Source organism: Mus caroli, unplaced genomic scaffold, assembly GCF_978045245.1.
Source record: "Mus caroli unplaced genomic scaffold, Mus_caroli_1 scaffold_11, whole genome shotgun sequence".
In the NCBI taxonomy this organism is placed as follows: Eukaryota; Metazoa; Chordata; class Mammalia; order Rodentia; family Muridae; genus Mus; species Mus caroli.
Genome location: NW_028227266.1, coordinates 91,396,176 through 91,415,526, shown reverse-complemented (window position 1 = coordinate 91,415,526; position 19,351 = coordinate 91,396,176). Strand labels below are relative to the sequence as shown.

General features: G+C 39.9%; 1 protein-coding gene across 2 annotated transcripts in view; it reads right to left on the bottom strand.

Annotated features, from left to right (window-relative positions):
• Positions 1-10,101: 10,101 nt before the first annotated feature.
• Positions 10,102-19,351, bottom strand: part of Plscr4 (phospholipid scramblase 4) — a 34,630-nt gene continuing 25,380 nt past the window's right edge. For both annotated transcript variants that reach the window (XM_085827893.1, XM_085827894.1), the window contains exons 4-9: positions 17,771-17,994; positions 17,069-17,111; positions 16,026-16,252; positions 12,154-12,315; positions 10,793-10,951; positions 10,102-10,197 (exon numbers count right to left, since the gene is read on the bottom strand). In XM_085827893.1, coding sequence (XP_085684019.1) covers positions 10,150-10,197; positions 10,793-10,951; positions 12,154-12,315; positions 16,026-16,252; positions 17,069-17,111; positions 17,771-17,994 — 863 coding nt within the window. In that variant the 3' untranslated portion in view covers positions 10,102-10,149. The remainder of the gene's footprint in view (positions 10,198-10,792; positions 10,952-12,153; positions 12,316-16,025; positions 16,253-17,068; positions 17,112-17,770; positions 17,995-19,351) is intronic.

The window sequence follows — 19,351 nt, the reverse complement described above, 5'->3', positions numbered from 1 at the left end:
AGCATCACAGGGTTCATTATAGCAGGGGTGGGATGAATCCAAATGAAAGCCAAACCCAATGGCTTCTTTCTCAGAAGGGACAAGGTGTTCTTAGGAACTTCTTAGGATCCACATTAAAGGCTCTGTCTACTGAATCACTGGGCAAGCTTCATGTGTGGTTTCCCACCAAGTGACTGAGTCAGACAACTGTGATGTCTGGCTTTTCTCACTGCCTAGTGATAAACTGACTTGCAGAGCCTTGTGAAGGAAGAACATAGCAGTGGATGAGGTCGTCACTTTGTGCCCTGCCCCGGTTGGACCCCCGACAGCAGCAAGAGTGTATCTCTCCGGGTGCTGGTGTATTTATGTACACTGACCTCAAGAGTAGGGAAAAACAAATTCGAAAACTAAGAAGAAACTCAAAATACCAATGTTGCGTTAAATGTTTCAAAGCTCTGCGAGAGTCTTGACTTTATGATAAGGAAGCAAGAAAAAGAAAAACAGAACCGACAAAACAAATAAACGAACAAAAAAATGGAGAACTGTGTTCTCTCTCCTTGTTTCTCCGAGTTTCCAGGGTACTTTGGACATATGACCTTGGTCTCTTCTGGCATCAATGGAAGGAGAGGGCCTTGGTCCTGTGAAAGTTTGATGCCCCAGTGTAGGCAAATGCTAGGCCAGTGAGACGGGAGTGCATAGGTGGGTTGGGGGAGTACCCTCAAAGAAGCAGGGGAATGGGGGATGGGATAGGGGGTTTGCAGAGGGGAAACCGGGAAAGGGGAAAACATTTGAAATGTAAATAAACAAAATAAAAAGTAAATAATTTAAAAATCCTTCATTGAAGATTAGAATGAAACGCAAGTGGTCCTAAATGCCCTTTCTAGGTTCAAATCCTTACATCTCATAGATCAGAACAGATGGAGTCTTGGCTGAGAAAATAATTGTGGTTCACTAGTGAAATCCATAGGCCTGTGCTGCCCCCTACCGTACAGTGTCATATTCCATCTTCGGACACCAGGGGTGGGAGGCTGCATAAGGAGTAAGACTTTGTTCTTAAGTCCCTTCTCCCAAGTACCCTCCCTTTGTGTATCCCCACAGCAATCAACAGTCTGAAAGACAGTACAACTTCAATCTCTTCTTACATGCCATGCAAGAATTGAAGCTCTAATTAGCCTTCATGGTTAGTGAAGAGAATTTGGACAAACTTTTTAAGAACTTGTTCAGTGAAAACGTCCTGTAATTTGACAAATGAACTTTATCCGAGCCTCAGTAATTGGGGAGCTGGAAAATTAAATGAATCTTAAATGAATTTGGGAGGAACAAAAGTTCCGCGAAGCTGGACCTTCAATTTGAATCTTCTGCAAGGCTGACTAACTTATAACATCTTTAATTGTAGTGAGGTTGGAATGGTGCAGGTCTAGAGCTCAATTACAATTTACCTTGGGCCAGTTATAGCCACCAAAATAGCTATGTCTTGCCCACCTCAGTAACCAAACCTGCTGTGACCCATAAAAGCATTTGGAACACACTAACTTAGCAGAACACCTTCTTTACCAAAATTAAGAGCACAACCAAGCATCTGAAAACATGGCTCAGATCCTCTGCTTTGCTGTCACCTGCCTCTCTGATGTCCCCACCAGGGTGGCTGGAGAGGATTAGATTTATGATGTCCTTGCTGCTGTAAAGCCCCATGAAAAATGCTTCAGCACTGAATAAGGAATTCGGGGTTACTAAATCTGTGGTCACAGTCCAGAACCAACAATTTCTTGTTGCCTTTGAGATGAGAGTTATGTTTCAGCATTAACAACCTTTTCAACAGCAATACTAGAAATTTTAAGCATTTAAAGACAGTCTAGAATGGAATCATGTGATGGCTACAAAGATGACGCTCTCTCAAATCAAAATAGAACTCACATAGTGCAATAATCTGCGGACACAGTGCCATGGTTTGATGCTTATGTTATAGAACTTTCCCTATATAACGGGAACTTCACACTGTGTTTTAAGACAGCTTCTTTCTATGCTGCTACAGTTGCAAACTAAATAACCTTAAAATTCTCTTGCTGGCAGAAGCCTAGAAAGTCTGGTTGCAGTATAAACCAAACATATTGACGGCAAAGTGCAGTTCACATGGAAGAGTAAGGGTTTAGTAGAGGCTAAAAGTGAGAAGCAATCTCAATGCCTGACAATGAAGAGAGGCTGCACGGGTTCCTACAGTCTGTTTTAACACATTGAGTAAAATTTACCCTATCTCTGATTCACTATCCAGAATGAGGCTGGTGGTCAGCCTTGAGCTTACCAAGGTGTGGTTTTAGAACAGAGACTCACCAACAAAACAGAAAGCCCTAGAGGTACACACTGATACAAAGTGTGAAATTCATCCATTGCTAAGTGGCCACAAAGGCAATTATGCATGATGCATATACTGTATTATATTATACCATATCATATTATATTATAAATATTGCATTTATATGCAATATTTTATATTATTTATGTCTAATTAATAATATCTTATTGTTACTCATACTACAGGAAGGAAAATTAAATTACTTTTGGAGAAATTAAAAATCACATATTCTCCTCCATTGTTTAGGATTTCATATTTAAAAAATATATTGTCACAGGAAGGGTGTTCATTTGGTACCCCTGGGGCACTAGCAGGAAGGAAACTGAACTCGGAAGAAAGCACACCTCACACAGGCCTCCTCTGTGCCCCAAGCCCTTCCCAACTGTATTCTAGCATTTCAAACCACATGAACACATGCTGCCCCTCTGTCCTGTTTCTGTTTTCTTATATGCCATTAATGTGAAAAATTGTCAAAACACTACCCAGAACAGAGCACAGTGGTTAAGGTGTAACCTTGTGTAGACAGTAAAATGTGTAAACATTTGCAGAATTCTCAACTTGGTCTTCTCCACCCTACCGCAAAAGTCTCAGAGTGCCTATCAAACAGGTCTATTTTCATCAATGACAGGGGTCACTATTGGATAATAAAAGCTTCCTAATGAACCATATTAAATAAGCTAGACAGTGTCTGGGCTTCATGCATTACTATGACAAATAGCCAGTCTTCCATTTTCCTCATGAAAATTGACAGATTGACTTTTAAAATGGTAACTACAATGGAATCCAGTTGCAGACACGTGTGGCTGCATAATTTATCAGCACTTCCAGATGCTTTCTCTGTCATGTGATACAGACAGCCTTAATAGTTTGGTTGGGACAGTAGTGTATTATATGGCACAGTCGCAGCAGTACATCCTTGTACCAGTACTTCAAAGGGCCAGTGTCTACTGCAGTCATTAGAGATGTGTGTTCTAAATATCTATCTTGACCACAAACCCTTGCAAACAGTAGTAGTTAAGTATTGGCTTTGTGTGTGTGCTTCCATTTGCTTTTCAGTTCAGTGCCTAAATTTAGTAGATAGTCAACTAAATGATTATTGATGGGATAAAGCAGGGAAGGATTGACCCCATGCTTAGTGGGTACTCTAATAATAGTTCACATACATACAATATTTTTTTGTCTTTCTCAAATATTGATGGGACATCTAACACATGCTCCTCTTAACCATGCCTGGTGATGCTGGGTACCACATTACTCACCCCAACTTTGCATGGATGTATCACTTCGCTTCTCTCATTTATGATATTTGCATAGAAGACAGGCCTAGAGGAACATGGGAAAAATATTGTGAGTTATGGGAAAAAGTTCAAGGGAGATTAAGTTCCAGTTGAATGCTCTTCCATAGATGGGACATTCCTCCCATGGCGTAGGGACCATCACAAAAGAGGGGACAGAACTAGTATGAGAGTGGAAGATTAGGGATAATGGAGTCAAACAGTGTCTTCTGGCATGACAGAACTACTACATTGATGAATTCACAGCAATTGTGATGGACTGACTGTACAAGACCCACACAAGATCAAGTCAGTTAACATTCTAGCCTGGAGTGGAACACCGGAGTTGTCATGGACAATTGATCTCTGCCAGGAAAGAGATCCAATTTTCGTTAAGGGTATGGCCTCTAGCAGGTCAACTATACTCTAGTGAATAGCCCCATACCAAGGATAGCATGGTCAACATAAATTGGATAATAGGTCATTTAAAGTGTAAAGAAAAACATGGATATGAAGTTGAAGTTGGGTAGGGAGGTGAAAAGCTCTGGGAGGAAAAGCATGGATACAACAAGTCAAATGAATAAATAGGAAGCGCACAGAGTGGGAGAAAATATTTTCCAGCAGTACATACAATAGAGGATTTTTTAAGCCAAGGAAACAAATGTCTTAATTCAAAAATTGATGAGGGAGAAACATTTTGAACTGCAATGGTGTCCTGCCTGCAGGACATGCTAGTGGTCCAATGCTTACAGGCATAACCAACAGATATCTCCTTTGAATTAAGGCACATTTCAAGAGATGGAACTTGCAGCTGACTTGCCTGGGTGACCAACAACCTAAAACTAGAGAGTTCAAGGGCCTAGTTCAAATACTATTGTTCTTTTTTAAAAAGTATCAATAAAATAGCCCCTAATGACATTTTGCTATACTCATAGATCAGTGCCTTACCCAGCTATTATCAGAGAACTGTCATCCTGCTGTGAATGGACATACATACAGAGACCCATGGCCAGATAATATGCAGAGAATAAGAGACCGTGGTACACACAACCCTAAAGGGGATGTCTCCATCAAATTCTTCCCCTTAGGGTTCAGGGAGCCCCATGGAAGAGGAGGCAGAAAGAGTGTATGAACCACAGAGATTGGAGGACACAAAGAAAACAAGGCCCTTTAAATCAATGCAATCACAGCTCAATGAATTCTCAGAGACTGCGATGGAAGCACAGGACCTGCAAAGTCTGTGCTGGTCCCCTGTATGAATGTTACGGCTTTTAGTTTATTGCATTTATGAGATTTCAGAGTGTGTGAGTGAATGGGTTTCTAATTCTTGTGCCCTCTCTTGGGCTTTTCCCCTTCAATTTGTCTTATTTTATCATATAATACCACTTTTAGCTATATTGTCTTTAATGAGAGACAGAAAGGGAGTGTATCCAGATGGGAGGGGTAGGGAGGAGGAACTGCACAGAATAAAGGAAGGGGAAAGCATCACTAGGATATAGTATGTGAGAAAAAAAACCCATTTACCATAAAAGGGAAAAATAAACTAAGGAGTTCTTAGAAGAAATACAAATGGATCAGAAATATGTCAAAAATGTTCAACATCCTTAGCAAATTAATGAAGTGAAAATTAAAGATTTCACCTTATCCCAGTCTAGATCAAGAAAATAACTAAGAGCAAATACTGAAGGCTGTGTGGAAAGGAAGGCCCTCGTTCACTGTTGTGGGGACTGTAAATTGGTGTAAAGCTCCAGAGAAAATTCTCAGAAAGTCATTTTCTCTGTGTCCTTCCTATACTCCTCCTTATCATGTGCCCAAAGGACTGGGTATCCTGCTCTAAAGATACTTGCTCAACCATGTTCACTGTCCTCTACTTGCAATAGGTAGGAAATGGAAACAATCTACATAGTCCATAAGCTGATGGATAGATGGTGACTACCTGCCCAGTGGTGGTACCACTCAAAACAGCCTGGGACCTTCTCCATCAATTAAGAAGCTTGCCAGCGAGACAATCTTACAGAGGCATTTTTTCAATTGTGGTTTTCTTGTTAGCTACTCTATCTTGTATCAAGGTGACAACCAAGCCAACCAGAGCACTGTTGCCTTTGGCTGCCTTCCAGAAAAAGAAGATAAACACTGTTGCTGAACATAGTATACACTTAGTTGAGGTGGAACCAACTTGGAAGCTTCCTTCTGGAGGACTAGCTCTCAAAGTATCCAAAGGTGGTATACAAGCCTGGGGGAGGAGAGCAGAGGGTAGAGAACTAACCACTAGTCCTACTCATCATGTGCTGGCTTGATGTTTGTGAACTTGACACAAGGCACAGTAATTTGGGAAGGAGGTTTGGTTTAGAAATTGCCTGCCAGCAAGATTGTAGAGCATTTTCTTAATGATATGAGAAGGTTCATCTCACTTGGGGTCAGTGCCACACCTTGGACAGTGATCTTGGATCTTGAATAAGAAAGCAGGCTGATGGGCTGGAGAGATGGCTCAGCCCTTAAAGGCTAGGCTCACAACCAAAAATATAAGAAAGAAGGCTGAGGAAGCCACACAAAGCAAGCTAGTAAGCAGCACCCCTCCATGGTCTCTGCTTCACTTCATGAGTCTAAGTTCCTGCCTTGACTTCCGTGGACTGTGAAGTAGAAGTCTAAACGAAAGAAACCCAAGTGGCATTTGGTTGTGGTGCTTTGTCACAGAAACAGAAACTCTAATTAAGACACAGCTGTAATGTTTACAAACTATAACAATGACCAGAATGGTAAAATATACCCAAGGTTACAATAGTGGCACTTACATCCCTGGAGTAACCAATAGCTGTCTAATTGGACTTAAATCCTGCATAATAGGAAGGGAGTCATGCCCTAACCGATAACCCATGGAGGGTGATGTTGTAGACTCTAAAGGAGAACCTGTGACTGCCATTTTCTTAAAGGAGTATAATTCCCACTTGCACCCTAAGGATTTATCTTAGTATCAGAGATAAGTTTAGCTCTCATCTCTCAAAGAAGATTCTCCAAAAATAGTATTTTAATAACTTTTAAAAGAATTTTGATCATATGACTATTTTGATCATATTTATTTCCACATCTTCCCCAAAGCCATCCCAGCCCTTGTCCTAACACCTAAATTTTGTTTTCTTCTTTATCTTTTTTTTTCTTTCAAAAGACAATATATCATTGCAGATGTCCTTTGGCTTGTATTATCTTTTGGCCTCATCTTCTGTGATGTTCCTTGAGTCTTAGGCATAGGAACTGTGTTGTAAATGTGGAATAGGAGGGACAAGGAAATAAGAGAAGCGTGGGAAGGTGGTGGAAATGATGCAAATTTATTACTCACATATGAAAATACCAATGAAATAAATGTCGATTTTAATTGGGGCTAGACAAGAGACTCTCAGTTACTCTCTGACTTTTGAACACTTGTGGATTTCTGTGACATTCTCTTTCAAAAAAAAAAAAAAAAAGAAGAAGCTCCTTTGATACAAGTGTGAAGAGAATGTTAAGCAAATAGAAACAAATACAAACCCTTGCCAAAGAAGCTCCTTTTTGTAACAAATAAAGGCTGTCTTGGAAGAAGACAACTATTCAGAGACCTGACCATGGGAGCCCATCTTCTAATGATAGAGCTACCACACAGGGAACATAGAGAACTGACCACAGGAGCCCATCTTCAAATGATAGAGCTACCACACAGGGAATATAGAGAACTGACCACGGGAGCCCATCTTCAAATGATAGAGCTACCACACAGGGAACATAGAGAACTGACCATGGGGAGCCCATCTTCAAATGATAGAGCTACCACACAGGGAACATAGAGAACTGACCATGGGAGCCCATCTTCAAATGATAGAGCTACTACACAGGGAACATAGAGAACTGACCATGGGAGCCCATCTTCAAATGATAGAGCTACCACACAGGGAACATCTCTGAAGAGGGGTAGAGAAATTGTACAAACCACAGGAGAGCAAGGTTTGAAGTGAGATATTTTCTACACATGGCAGGGAGCACCCCAGAGATCATAACACGGTCTTCTAAATAAACTTGCACAATGGCAAATACTAATGGACACTCCTGCCTGGAAGAGAGAAGACTCATAGGACCTCTCCAGTAGATGAAGAGCTACTCTCAATGAATGTCCACCTAAAAGAGAGATAAACAAGTCTTCTCTAGTGATTAGCCCCTAATACATTATCCAATTCTTAGTGGTTGATCATACACATAAGAACAATGCTAACTGGATTTATCAAGCTGTGTGTGAGTGTGCATGTTGACTAAAGAAGAGCTTATGTATTCGAGAAGGAGAGGGAGGAACAAGGAAATTGTTGGAGAGAATATGAGGTAGAAATAATAAAATATAGAACTCATATGAAATTGTCAATGTAACAAAACAAGTGTAAAAAATAGACAAGTACAAAATCAAAGTGGGTCTGAAGCAGGGGTGCAGGGACGTGAAACTGGGTCTGAAGCAAGGGTGCAGGGACGTGGAAGTGGGTCTGAAGCAGGGGTTCAGGGACATAGAAGTGGGTCTGAAGCAGGGGTGCAGGGATGTGGAAGTGGACCTCGGCGAAGTTAGTGGGAAGGGTTAAGGTGAACATGATAAAAATACACTTATAAAATTATCAAATTATTGACAATATATTCAAAAGAAATGTTAGTTATTATTCTACTTGTAATTGTTACTGCACTTGTGTAATTGATTTATTAGTAAATCTATACAAGAATGCAAACAGCTTGCTTAGTAAATAATAAATTCCCTAAAAATCTCTCTAGAAAGCATTCAGATTCAGTCACAAATAATTTCAGAAAATAAAATAAAATACCATCTTACTATTAGTTCTATCACATATTTAAAAGTCTAAGAAACCCGAGAAAACAAGAAAACACTGAACTTTTAGAAAACAAGTTGTTTATTTTTTAGTTAACTAGGCTGTCTTGATACAGTGAAATTCTACTGCGTTACAGAAATTGCATGACTTATGTTGAGGAATTCTGCTGTTAGAGAAGTATTAGCATCATAAACACGGAAGTATGGAGTACAGAATTATAAAGTATTCTGACCCTCACTACCAATGTGATGCAAGTGCTAGAATGTGGGTGGGTAAAGGACAGGTTTATACCTGAGCTCTCAGAATTCTGTTTATCTGGTCTATATGCAAAATACAAGATATCATACAGAAATCATGTATGTCTAGCTAAAATTAGAGGTACATTTTAACATTTAAGATAATTAGTTTTTAGTCAAGAACTCATAATTTTTTTTAATAAAAACTCAACAGCAGCAAGTTGATAACTGAGGAGAACAATCTTTCTCATAAAAACATGAGTATAATTAAAGCGGAAGCAGCTGTTATTTCAAAAAGGCCTGTTGGCTACATCTCTTCTTTCAGGGTAACTCAACCCAAGAGCACGTAATCCTTTTTTAATAAACTCTAAAAGAATATATCCATTTAAAATAAACCCACACAGCATCTATGTGGAGGTCGAAAGCAAAGGCGTGAAACTCATTAATTAAATCAGTGATTCATACATACACTGTCCTTAGTATAAATCTGCTGGTCTTCCATAGTCCTCACTGATAAGCTGGAGAAAACATGGAAGCAACAAATTTACTGTGTCTTCTTACTGTTTGCATATAATGAGTTGTTTAGCACGCAAAGCAGTCACCAGTATTAAAGCAATGACAGGATTTATATGTTCAGCTTTAATAAACTGTTGGTCACGAGGACATCCTGGTCATTAGATGGATTTCGAAAAAAAAAATATCAAGTGAGATACAAAAATACAATAGGTAATTCCAGACATCAGTATAAACACTTAGATAAAAGGCATGTGTAAATAAGAGAGGCCACACTAAATCTGCTGAGTAAGCAAACACACAACATGTGTAAGATGCCAAGACCTTATCTGGCTATGGCGCTGATCAACTTTCCCTGGTACCCTCATCCTACCTTCATATATAGGTAGATCCACATTGCCCAGTTGAGGGTATGAAGAATTATGCATAGAAAATATAAACTGCCTATAAAGAGAATACCTTTTATTTTGTAATAAAACAAAATTCCCCATTGAGAACTTTAAGAACTTGTATGCATGTTGCAGAATGATGTTCTGGTGCACACACACACACACACACACACAAAAACATTTTCTGCTCACATTAAAGCACATTATTTCTGTGCACTTTTTGGCTCCTAAAGATGAAGACTAAGAGTAGCAGTCCTCTCACCCGGAATCAAGTTTGTCCTAATGAAGAAGAGAGGGACAGGTACAGAAGATGTGCGTGACCTGTTAAGTTGAGAACCAAGGGCTTCACTTTCCATACCTCACATGCCTATAGCAGTAATGCTTGCATCTGTATATGTTTATTTGGCTAATGGAGCAGAGATTTCAGAACAACCTAGTGTCTTAAGAAGCTAAATACTCAACTGAGACACATGTCAAGCCAGAGAAATATATGTGCTAATAACTGAAAGCTATATATAAGCTGAATGCAAATTTCTCTGTTTTTTTTTTTGTTTTTTGATTGATGATTTGTTTGATCTTCTATCTTGATGTACGTCGCTGAGGAGGTCGTTCAAAGTACATGAAGTCCTGAAATTGGAGAAGGAATTATATTTAGATTGAGAGATGGTTGGCAGATAGATAGAAATAATTATATTAATGCATTTAATAGCCTTCACAATTTATCATGGGAACATCCTATTCCGGTAAATAAATCTAATGAAATATTTATGAGTACAGCTAATGTGTGAGAATGCAGGCAGATAATAAGCTGTTCATATTCAGCACCAATTAAAATGTTATCATTAACTGATGGAAAAGCTCAGCGAAGCCGAAGGAGGATGGAACACCAGTGAGCATGACTGCAGTTGACATGCAAGAAAAAAGGGGGCAGCTGCTTTCTAGTTACTTTATTATATTGATTTTCACAGGACAGCTGTTTTGAAGTAGTGAGACTGATAACCAATAGGAAACGAAGCCAACTGCACCCACTGTCTACCTGACACCTTCAGGTGCGCCCCATCCGACTTTACACAGCTAAGAAAGGTCACCCTAGAAAGGTCAGTATTTTTGTCGCTGCTACAAATGAGTAAAATCAGTCACCCAGTGCCAACCATGGGCCTAGAAATGGCACTGCTTCCCATCATAAGGAATGATTCTCTCAACGCCACAGAGAAGGGCTTACAATGAGGAAGCAAGAGCCGAAAATCATTGCTTTCATCTTCACATCCAGGGCCAAAGGGAAGCGAATCTCGAAGTGGTCAGCATTTACCATCGTTGATAAAAAGCCATTCCACTTCCTGATAATACTGCCGATGTTAGACACGCCATCTAGAGAGTTGATCTGCAATGCCAAGAACAGGGCTTTATGAAAAGCATCAGGGGATGTGGCTCTGCCCCTTTCATAGAAGCAGTTCGTGCAGTGATCCTATATAATGCAGGAACAAACATAATTTCAGATGAGAAACTTCTGTGTTAAGTGTCTTGAAACTGTTAAGTAACTGAGTTGAGATATACCTTAAAATCCTTAACCTAGTGGACTTTCCTAGTCCTTAAATACATCTTTTGGGGATTTCTATCAGTAAGTACAGTTTGAATTGATAATTAAATTCCTTTCTGTAGCAGAGGAAGAGAATTTGGGAATACAAAGTCACTTCCAACCAAGGGAACCTATAAGCAAAACTAAGAGGTCTGTACTATACACTGCAGACCACTCACTCAAGCCTTTGTGGGCCATGCCCACCCTATCTTAGCAGAGCATGGTTTAAGAATGGGCTGCACCTTTAAAAAGAGAGACACTGACACTGAACTCAGTAGAAATACCCCAAACACAGCTGCCAATATCACTCACAATGGAATGATCGCACACAGCCCACACCAGGAATGTGGTTTGTTATTATTTTCTACAATACTATTAACGAGTGAGCAATGTTTCATTTCATGGTAATATGAAATAAAAACTAAGGAAAGCTTTCTGCTATCATAGGAAATAGGAGAAGGAATAAGCTTAATGTATACCAAGCCTCATCCTGTTAAAGGAATTAGAGCAAGCTCCCTGTTTCCCAAACCTCAGCACTTCTTTTCTAACATTCCTGGGATAAATGCAAAATCAAATGTCCTTCTTGATTGAGAAAATGCTAAAATAACCCTATCGTTCATTATATCCATGCCCTTATGAATATACTAAGGGCTACATTCCTTGGACTTTTGCATTTCAAAATACATGTATGCATTCTAGAAATCATTAGCAAGGAAAGAGATGACATACACCAAGAATAAATTGATAAAACCATGCTGTTTATTCCCAAAAGTTTTCATGTTCTAAATGGGGAAAAATGGTTCTAAAAAGGCAATGCCACTCACATTTTGAAAAACGTCAAGTAACCATGAGGAACCATGTGAAAAGGGTTGATGTCAACTGATAAGTAATTCTTTCTTCTTAGTACCTGACTGACTCACATGTAAATCCACTGAAGAACATGGTAGGGTCTGATGTAGAACACAGGAAGTGAGGAGAGTAGAAGCCCTATTTTGACATATATTTACCTCAAAAACAGAATCAGAGCCACAGCCATAGGTCGCACACGGACCCCTCACTCTCATCATACTCTCTTTCTTCTCATTCTGGATGCTATAAGAGGCTCTGCATAAGTTCCAGTGTTCTGCAACAAAGCCAATGGTGACCCCAGGAGGACATTGCACTTCCAGCTGTGTACGAAACAGTGACAGTGGTTAGGATGCTTTATGTGCACAATGCACACCAGTGTCACTCACACGCACGTACACACATGTGCAGCCGCCCCCACCCCCCCATGCGTGCATGCACACATCTGGATATGTTCTTAGTCATTCAAGGGCAAGGAGAATAAATGTCGGGAAGGAAAGACTTGTGTTTCCCTGAAGGCTGTTTGCAGGGTTGTATTTCAGAAAGCACTCAAAAGAGGTGAGGTCATGTTTCATTGTGGGACCAAGAACAGGCTTAATTACCCACTCAATTGCTTGATATAAGATTCCAGTTATCTAATCTCAGTGCTTCTATCAGGACACACAGCACTGTCTGGACAAATACACCACCTCTCCCAGCCAACCCTAAAGGACTTGAGGCAAAGAAGACCCTAAATGAATGTACTGGTACTCATGTGGCTGGGCCACAATAATGACCTTTGTTTCATCTAGGACCCTCATGCTTTCTAACTCCATTAGGTGTGACCAGTTAACTTAAAAAAAATCTTAACCAGAAAACCTAAATCTCCTACACACAACTACAACAAAACAAAAACACAAGAGAATGAAGCATTGTGAAAACTATGAGTGCCCCTCCCCCCCCCGTTCCACCTTTGATGCGATTGTGTTCCAAGGCATTAGTAGTCAAAGGCATTAGTAGTCGCCTCAAGTACAAAGAGTTCTGAACCCAATATTTAGCATGCTTTACAATAAACACATGCTCTAGCAAAGTTTAATGTATCAATTAGGCACTGTACAGAACTAACAAAAGAACAGTTCCAACACTCTGTCTTATAGTAGAAATCATGTGAATGTCCGCTTTCAACTGCCATTGTGTGCATGGTATGTACACCTTTGACACTCTGCACAAAAGAATAATTCATGTTTCAGAATTCCCCATACCATTCAGCTTATGACTTGCTTATTTCTGGAACTTGCCATTGGCATTTCAGACTACATTTGTCTACAGTAGCTAAAAGCACAGAAAGTACAATTGCTGATGGGGTGGAGTGCTGTGCTGTCACAGTTAAAAACCTCCATGTAGAGGTAGATAACTGCATTTTATTAAAGATTTTAAAATATTGTCCACTATCCTGTTCTATTTAATTATCTGTACATTAAAATTTTATAAAAGATGAGACCTTCTCTCTCTCTCTCTCTCTCTCTCTCTCTCTCTCTCTCTCTCTCTCTCTCTCTCTCTCTCTCTCTCTCTCTCTCTTTCTTTTTAGTTTTGTTTTTGTTTTTCGAGACAGGGTTTCTCTGTATAGCCCTGGCTGTCCTGGAACTCACTTTGTAGACTAGGCTGGCCTCGAACTCAGAAATCCGCCTGCCTCTGCCTCCCGAGTGCTGGGATTAAAGTCCTGAGCCCTCTTTTAAAAACAAGAGTTATATAGATTAAATTCTTTCTTTAAGAAGTCCAGTGTGAAAGGGCCATTGCTGTCCTGCTTTCTTCTGCACTTTCAGAAGGATGTTGGGAATGGATTTTATACAGCATTGGACATTGTCAGAGCCATTACACACACACACACACACACACACACACACACACACACTATTCATATATATTATTCAAATATATATATATATATATTTGTACCTGTATAAAGGATTAAATTGTATAGTTCCTTAGAGCCAAAATTTCATAAATGTTTAAGCCTATGAGACTTTAAAATACTCTCCAAGGTTGCTCGTTAGTGAAGCATTATGCTGTGAAAGTGACTATTGGACGCTTCCCTTTTCATGACTTCCTTGAGGAACAAACTGCAGAGCTTCAGAATGAAATAGTGGCTGCCAAAAATCTAGTGGTGAAAGCGAGGATGAGTGGGAAGTTTGTTAATGGAGATCATTTCCGTAGTAATGAAACTGGTGACATTGTAGGCCACAAAGCAAGCCTTAACAAATACAGAGCATTGAGACGCTTCCTTATATTCTGTCAGATCACAACAGAATAAAACTAGAAACAGCGTGAAGGAAAACTATAGAAATTACACCAGTACTCGCACACTTTCTATGAACACTGGATCACTGAAGAAATCAAGGAGAAACTTGAAACAATAATACGTTCAAGTTAAAATAACAACAAAGCTTCTCAAATAACCAGGACGCAGACAGGGGCAGTTCTAAGGGAAATATTGGAGGTGGGAAGGCCTCCATTAAAGGTCAGCTCTCAAATAATCTAATGATTCACTTAAAGATTCTGGAAAGTTAACAGCAAGCCAAGTCAAAATGAGGTAGATGGTAAGTAATTATAAAGATTAGGGCAGAAAACTGATAACTTAAAAAGCTACACAAACTCAACTAAAATACTTTATTTTTGAAAAGATGGACAAGATTGAAAGATCCCTAGCCACATGAGCCAAAATAAAAAGAGGGCAAAAATTAACAAAATTACAGACAAGGGAGATGAATTAAAACAAAGTCCAATGTAATCCAAAAGTACCTTTAGGCAATGCTATGAAAACTTTCCAAACAGCTTAATGCATTTCATCTGCAAAAATTAAGTCAAGAAGATATAAATAACTTAATCAGAACAGTAATAACCAACAAGATTAATTGAGCAAAGGTAGTGTGTTCCCTTGGTATCAAAACCATATAATGGCAGAACATAAAAGAAACCCACAGAGCACTAGACAGAAACCTCTCAGGAAAATACTGGAAACTGAATTCAAGAACTCATTAAGAAGATCATACTTCATGACCAGTGATTATATTTCATGATCCATTTCAAGTGGCCAAGAACCCAGGACCAGATAGGTCATGCTTATAGAAGAAAATCTACTCTTACTGTGCTAACAGAACATAGCAATAAAATGACTCTCAGTGACCTATTGCTATACGCATAGCTTCACTTGACCCTCATCAGAAAAGCTTCTTGAAGCAGATGGGAAATAACGCAGAGACCCACAAATGGCCAATATACAGAGATAAGGATGTAGGATCATTCAGCCCTAAATGGAATGTCTCCATCTACACCTACAATCTCAGGTCTTAGTATCTATTCAGAAGAGGAGGTAGAAATGTTCTAAGAACCAGGAGTGATAAATGACTCTAAGGGAACAGCATCTTCAAGACACATGGCCTCACAGAGACTGGGACTCATGTACAAGTTTGTTATTGTTTTTTTTTTTTCTTGATTGTTTGCTTGTTTTCTGCAACAATTTTTTTTCTGGACCTGTGTTATGGCACACGAGAAGGACCAAGCCACAACACAGAGCATGTACACTGTATGTCTAACTCTACCATCTTCAGGGTACTTCTGGATGGCATTACATCTACTTTTAAGACTCTTTTTTTTTTTTTTTTGCAGAAAACTGTAGGCTGTGATTGGCTCCAGCAATCAAAAGCCCTTCCCAATTTGTCATCTGTGGGATATGTTGATACCATTATGTAACATATGATTACTGTCCATCCCTATAAGTACCTAATTCATCAGAAAGTAACGACTGCCAAAGCAGCCTCAAGTTGCACTTGATGCTCCCACCCCCACCCTGCCACCTATCTATCACATAAGGAGATAAAGGAAAACGGTTAAGGTCTGTCTTGTGATATAATTGAGCTCCCTTCCTCTCCACTAGCTTCAGTTTCATTCTGAGCAGTAGGGCTAGAAAGCTTTCCTGCATGTTTAGGAAGAAGACCAACCATTGTGTACAGGGCAGATCAGGACGCAACCCTGAATCCCATTCCTGGCCTCTGACCTCTTGCCTTGCACAGGGGCAGCAGAAGCAACAGCAGGTGCATCGGAAAGGCCTCTGCATGGTCATGATCTCTCGGCCCAGGCAGTCAGTGACCCGGAGCACAAAGGGTCGTAGGTTCCGATAGGCATTCCTGGTAAAGTCATCTGTGTCTTCAGTTACGATATAGACCATCTGGTCTATGTTGTTCTTGATATCATATCTATTATTAGTTTCAAAACGTGTCATCACTAAAAGTTAGAATGAAAAAAGGATCTTAAGTTAGAACCAGGTGAGACAGGCTTCAAACAGCCTTTGTTATTTAAATGAAAGAAGATGAAGGAAGGAGAAGAAGGATGAAGAGGAGGAGGAGGAGGAGGAAGGAGACAGAGGAGGAGGAGAAGAAGTAGTAGTTGTAGTAGTTTTGGTAGTAGTAGTGATAGTAGTATGATCGGGGCTGAAAGCCAAAAAGATTTTTAAAAATTTCAGGTGAAAAGGTGAACTACAACCATGTGAGCCATTAAGCATTCTCAAAATGCCAAACTTTTGCTAGATTTAATATGAAATTATTTTCAGAGTTTTCCCACATAAAAGTAATAGATAATACAATGTTCCTGAAATTCAGAAAATGTTAATAATAAAACCAGTTTAACGAATCACACATCAGACTACGATTTAATCAGCTCATGAAATGGACAAAATGACTGGAGACATGGTACTTGGGAATACAAAAATAAATTCAGAATGACCCAAGCCAGCTCCTACCTTGAGCACAAGGGACCTGCAGGGAGCTGAGAACCAAGCCACCTGACTATGATTGTCATTCCAGAGGTCTATAGATGAAAGATCATCAGTGCATGGAGTAGCAATAGATAAGACTCTATATAATAATTCACTCTACTGCTTTTATGAATATAAAGTAACAGAAAATAGTCTTCTCTCTTTGAATCACTAGAAAAGGCCATCAACACAAAATGAGGGACTAGGTATGAAGTAATACAAATTTCCATCTGATTAAAATACCTCTAATCAAAACACAATGTGAATCAGGACAAAGTTATACATACGTTCCAGAGGCTCAATATGCTGAAGAACATGTATGTTGTCCAACTGTGGGGACAGAACAAAAGCAATTAGAAGACAGAAAGGCAGAATTATGTGCTTGGGGTTCAGGGGTGTTAACGAGAGTCTGAGATGTTGAGAAGGAGCCATGGATTGAACATTCTATGATCCCTTCTCTTTGTCTAGTTTTCTCTTCTTATTTTGTTTTTCTTTTTTTCTTTTTTCCTTTTCTTTTTTCTTTTTTCTCATTTTTTTTTTTGAGACAGGGTTTCTCTGTATATCCCTGGTTGTCCTGGAACTTACTCTGTAGACCAGGCTGGACTCGAACTCAGAAACCTGCCAGTTTCTGCCTCCTAAGTGCTGGGATTGAGGGCGTGCGCCACCATCGCCTGGCTGTTTTTCTTAATATATTCATTTTATTTGTAAGTGGCATGGCATGGCATCAAGTTAGTGACTCTCATTCTTAGTTTTCTAATTTTTTTCAGAAAGCCATATTGAATAATTTTACAGTTATTTTTGTTGCTTCAAGAAGAATGAATGTGTCCTATGAACGCATTCTTGCATTCACTGTCTACCTGCAAATCCACCATCACCTGCCTCTACTGTCAGTGACTTATCTCCCTGTTTGCTCTAGCCAACATCTTGCTCCCTCTCTTTAAACCCCATGGTCATACTTCATAGAAAATATTTTGGATCTATTAGAGTACCTGAGCTAAGTATTCCAAACCAGGAGGGCAGTTGGGCACAGGAGCTGGCCCTGGCATCCACATTATGGGAGCAGGCTGATTCGTCACAGGATATTTGCCAGGCTGGTACTGGATTGGATGGGTGCCACCAGTGGGATGGTACAAGGGGATGGCACCGGGCTGCTGGGGAATGTAGTATCCCATAGGCAAGCCTGCAGAAGGAGAGGCAACTGGTCCAGCAGGGCCTGTGTTCTCAAACAGATGAAAATATCAGTTTAGTGTATTAGAAGTTATATAATTTTTACACGAGAAAATAACCACGCAACATGTTTTTAAAGAAAGTAGACCTGCTGACCTCTGACTGTGTACCCAAATATCTACCACGTACTAAGGGAGCTGTTGGCATATTAGTTCACATGACACTCTGAAAACTTATGATAACAGCGTGCCCATTTCACAGATATCGAAATACAGTTCGACACACTGAGAAACAAGACAGCCTCTCACCACCGTGTGAGGCTTTTCCTTTGGGAATCATAAATGCATTTCACTGGTTTTATTGCCGTTAGCACGAGGTCTAACATGCACCTATTACTGTAATTTTGCAGCTTATTGCAAAGGGGCCCATAACCATCTCTGCTGGGTTGTCTGCTCAGTCAGTTCTTTTTGTCCTTTCATCTGGTCTTCAGGCCGTTTCTCTCAGGATCAGTTTCTTACATCTTGTTTCTTCATCAGACTACCACAAGTGGAGTGGTTTCAACAACTATTGCTTTCCCTGGCTTTAAGCTGGGAACCCCAAGATCAGCTGCACATCTAGCCTGTGCTCACTCACCCTCTTTGAGGCCACCCTTCATGGATACCCAGGTCAACAATCTCATGCCATCTTTCAAAAAACCACTAAATCCACCTCAACAGTTTCACTCTCATGACCTCGGCAAACTTCAAAAAGAGACACTACCTCCCTAGCCTTTCTTATAGGTCCCAGATGGTGAACTTGGGGTAGGGTTATAAGATGCTCAGTCCAAAGTACTTATCCATATTTATGACCCATGCTCCACACCCCACCACAATCCAACATCTGATGAACTCTGTCTCTGTCATTATAAATCATTCAAGCTCCCAGGAACAGCACTTGCCAATGGTTTTTAAAGAGGAGTATTGAGAATAATAAAATGCTACAAAATAATGTACAACTTTGTCCTCCACCAGGGCTGCTGAGGTCATGTTTGTTATAGAGGACCTGAGTACAGAAAAACAAAAACAAGGGATCTAAATTTCAAAACTTGGTTGTTTAAACGTAATACTTTCAAATGTGTAAGACAAACATTTTGGGGTTGTTTCTTTAATTGTGCCACAAAATATAATAAGTGTTTCAAAAATAGCCTGAGTTCTCTCTCTCTCTCTCTTTTTTTTTTTTGTTTATTGTGTTTTGTTTTTTGTTTTTTTAAAATTAGGTATTTTCCTCATTTACATTTCCAATGCTATCCCAAAAGTCCCCCATACCCTCCCCCCGACTCCTCTAGCCAACCACTCCCACTTTTTGGCCCTGGGGTTCCCCTGTACTGGGGCATATAAAGTTTGCAAGTCCAATGGGCCTCTCTT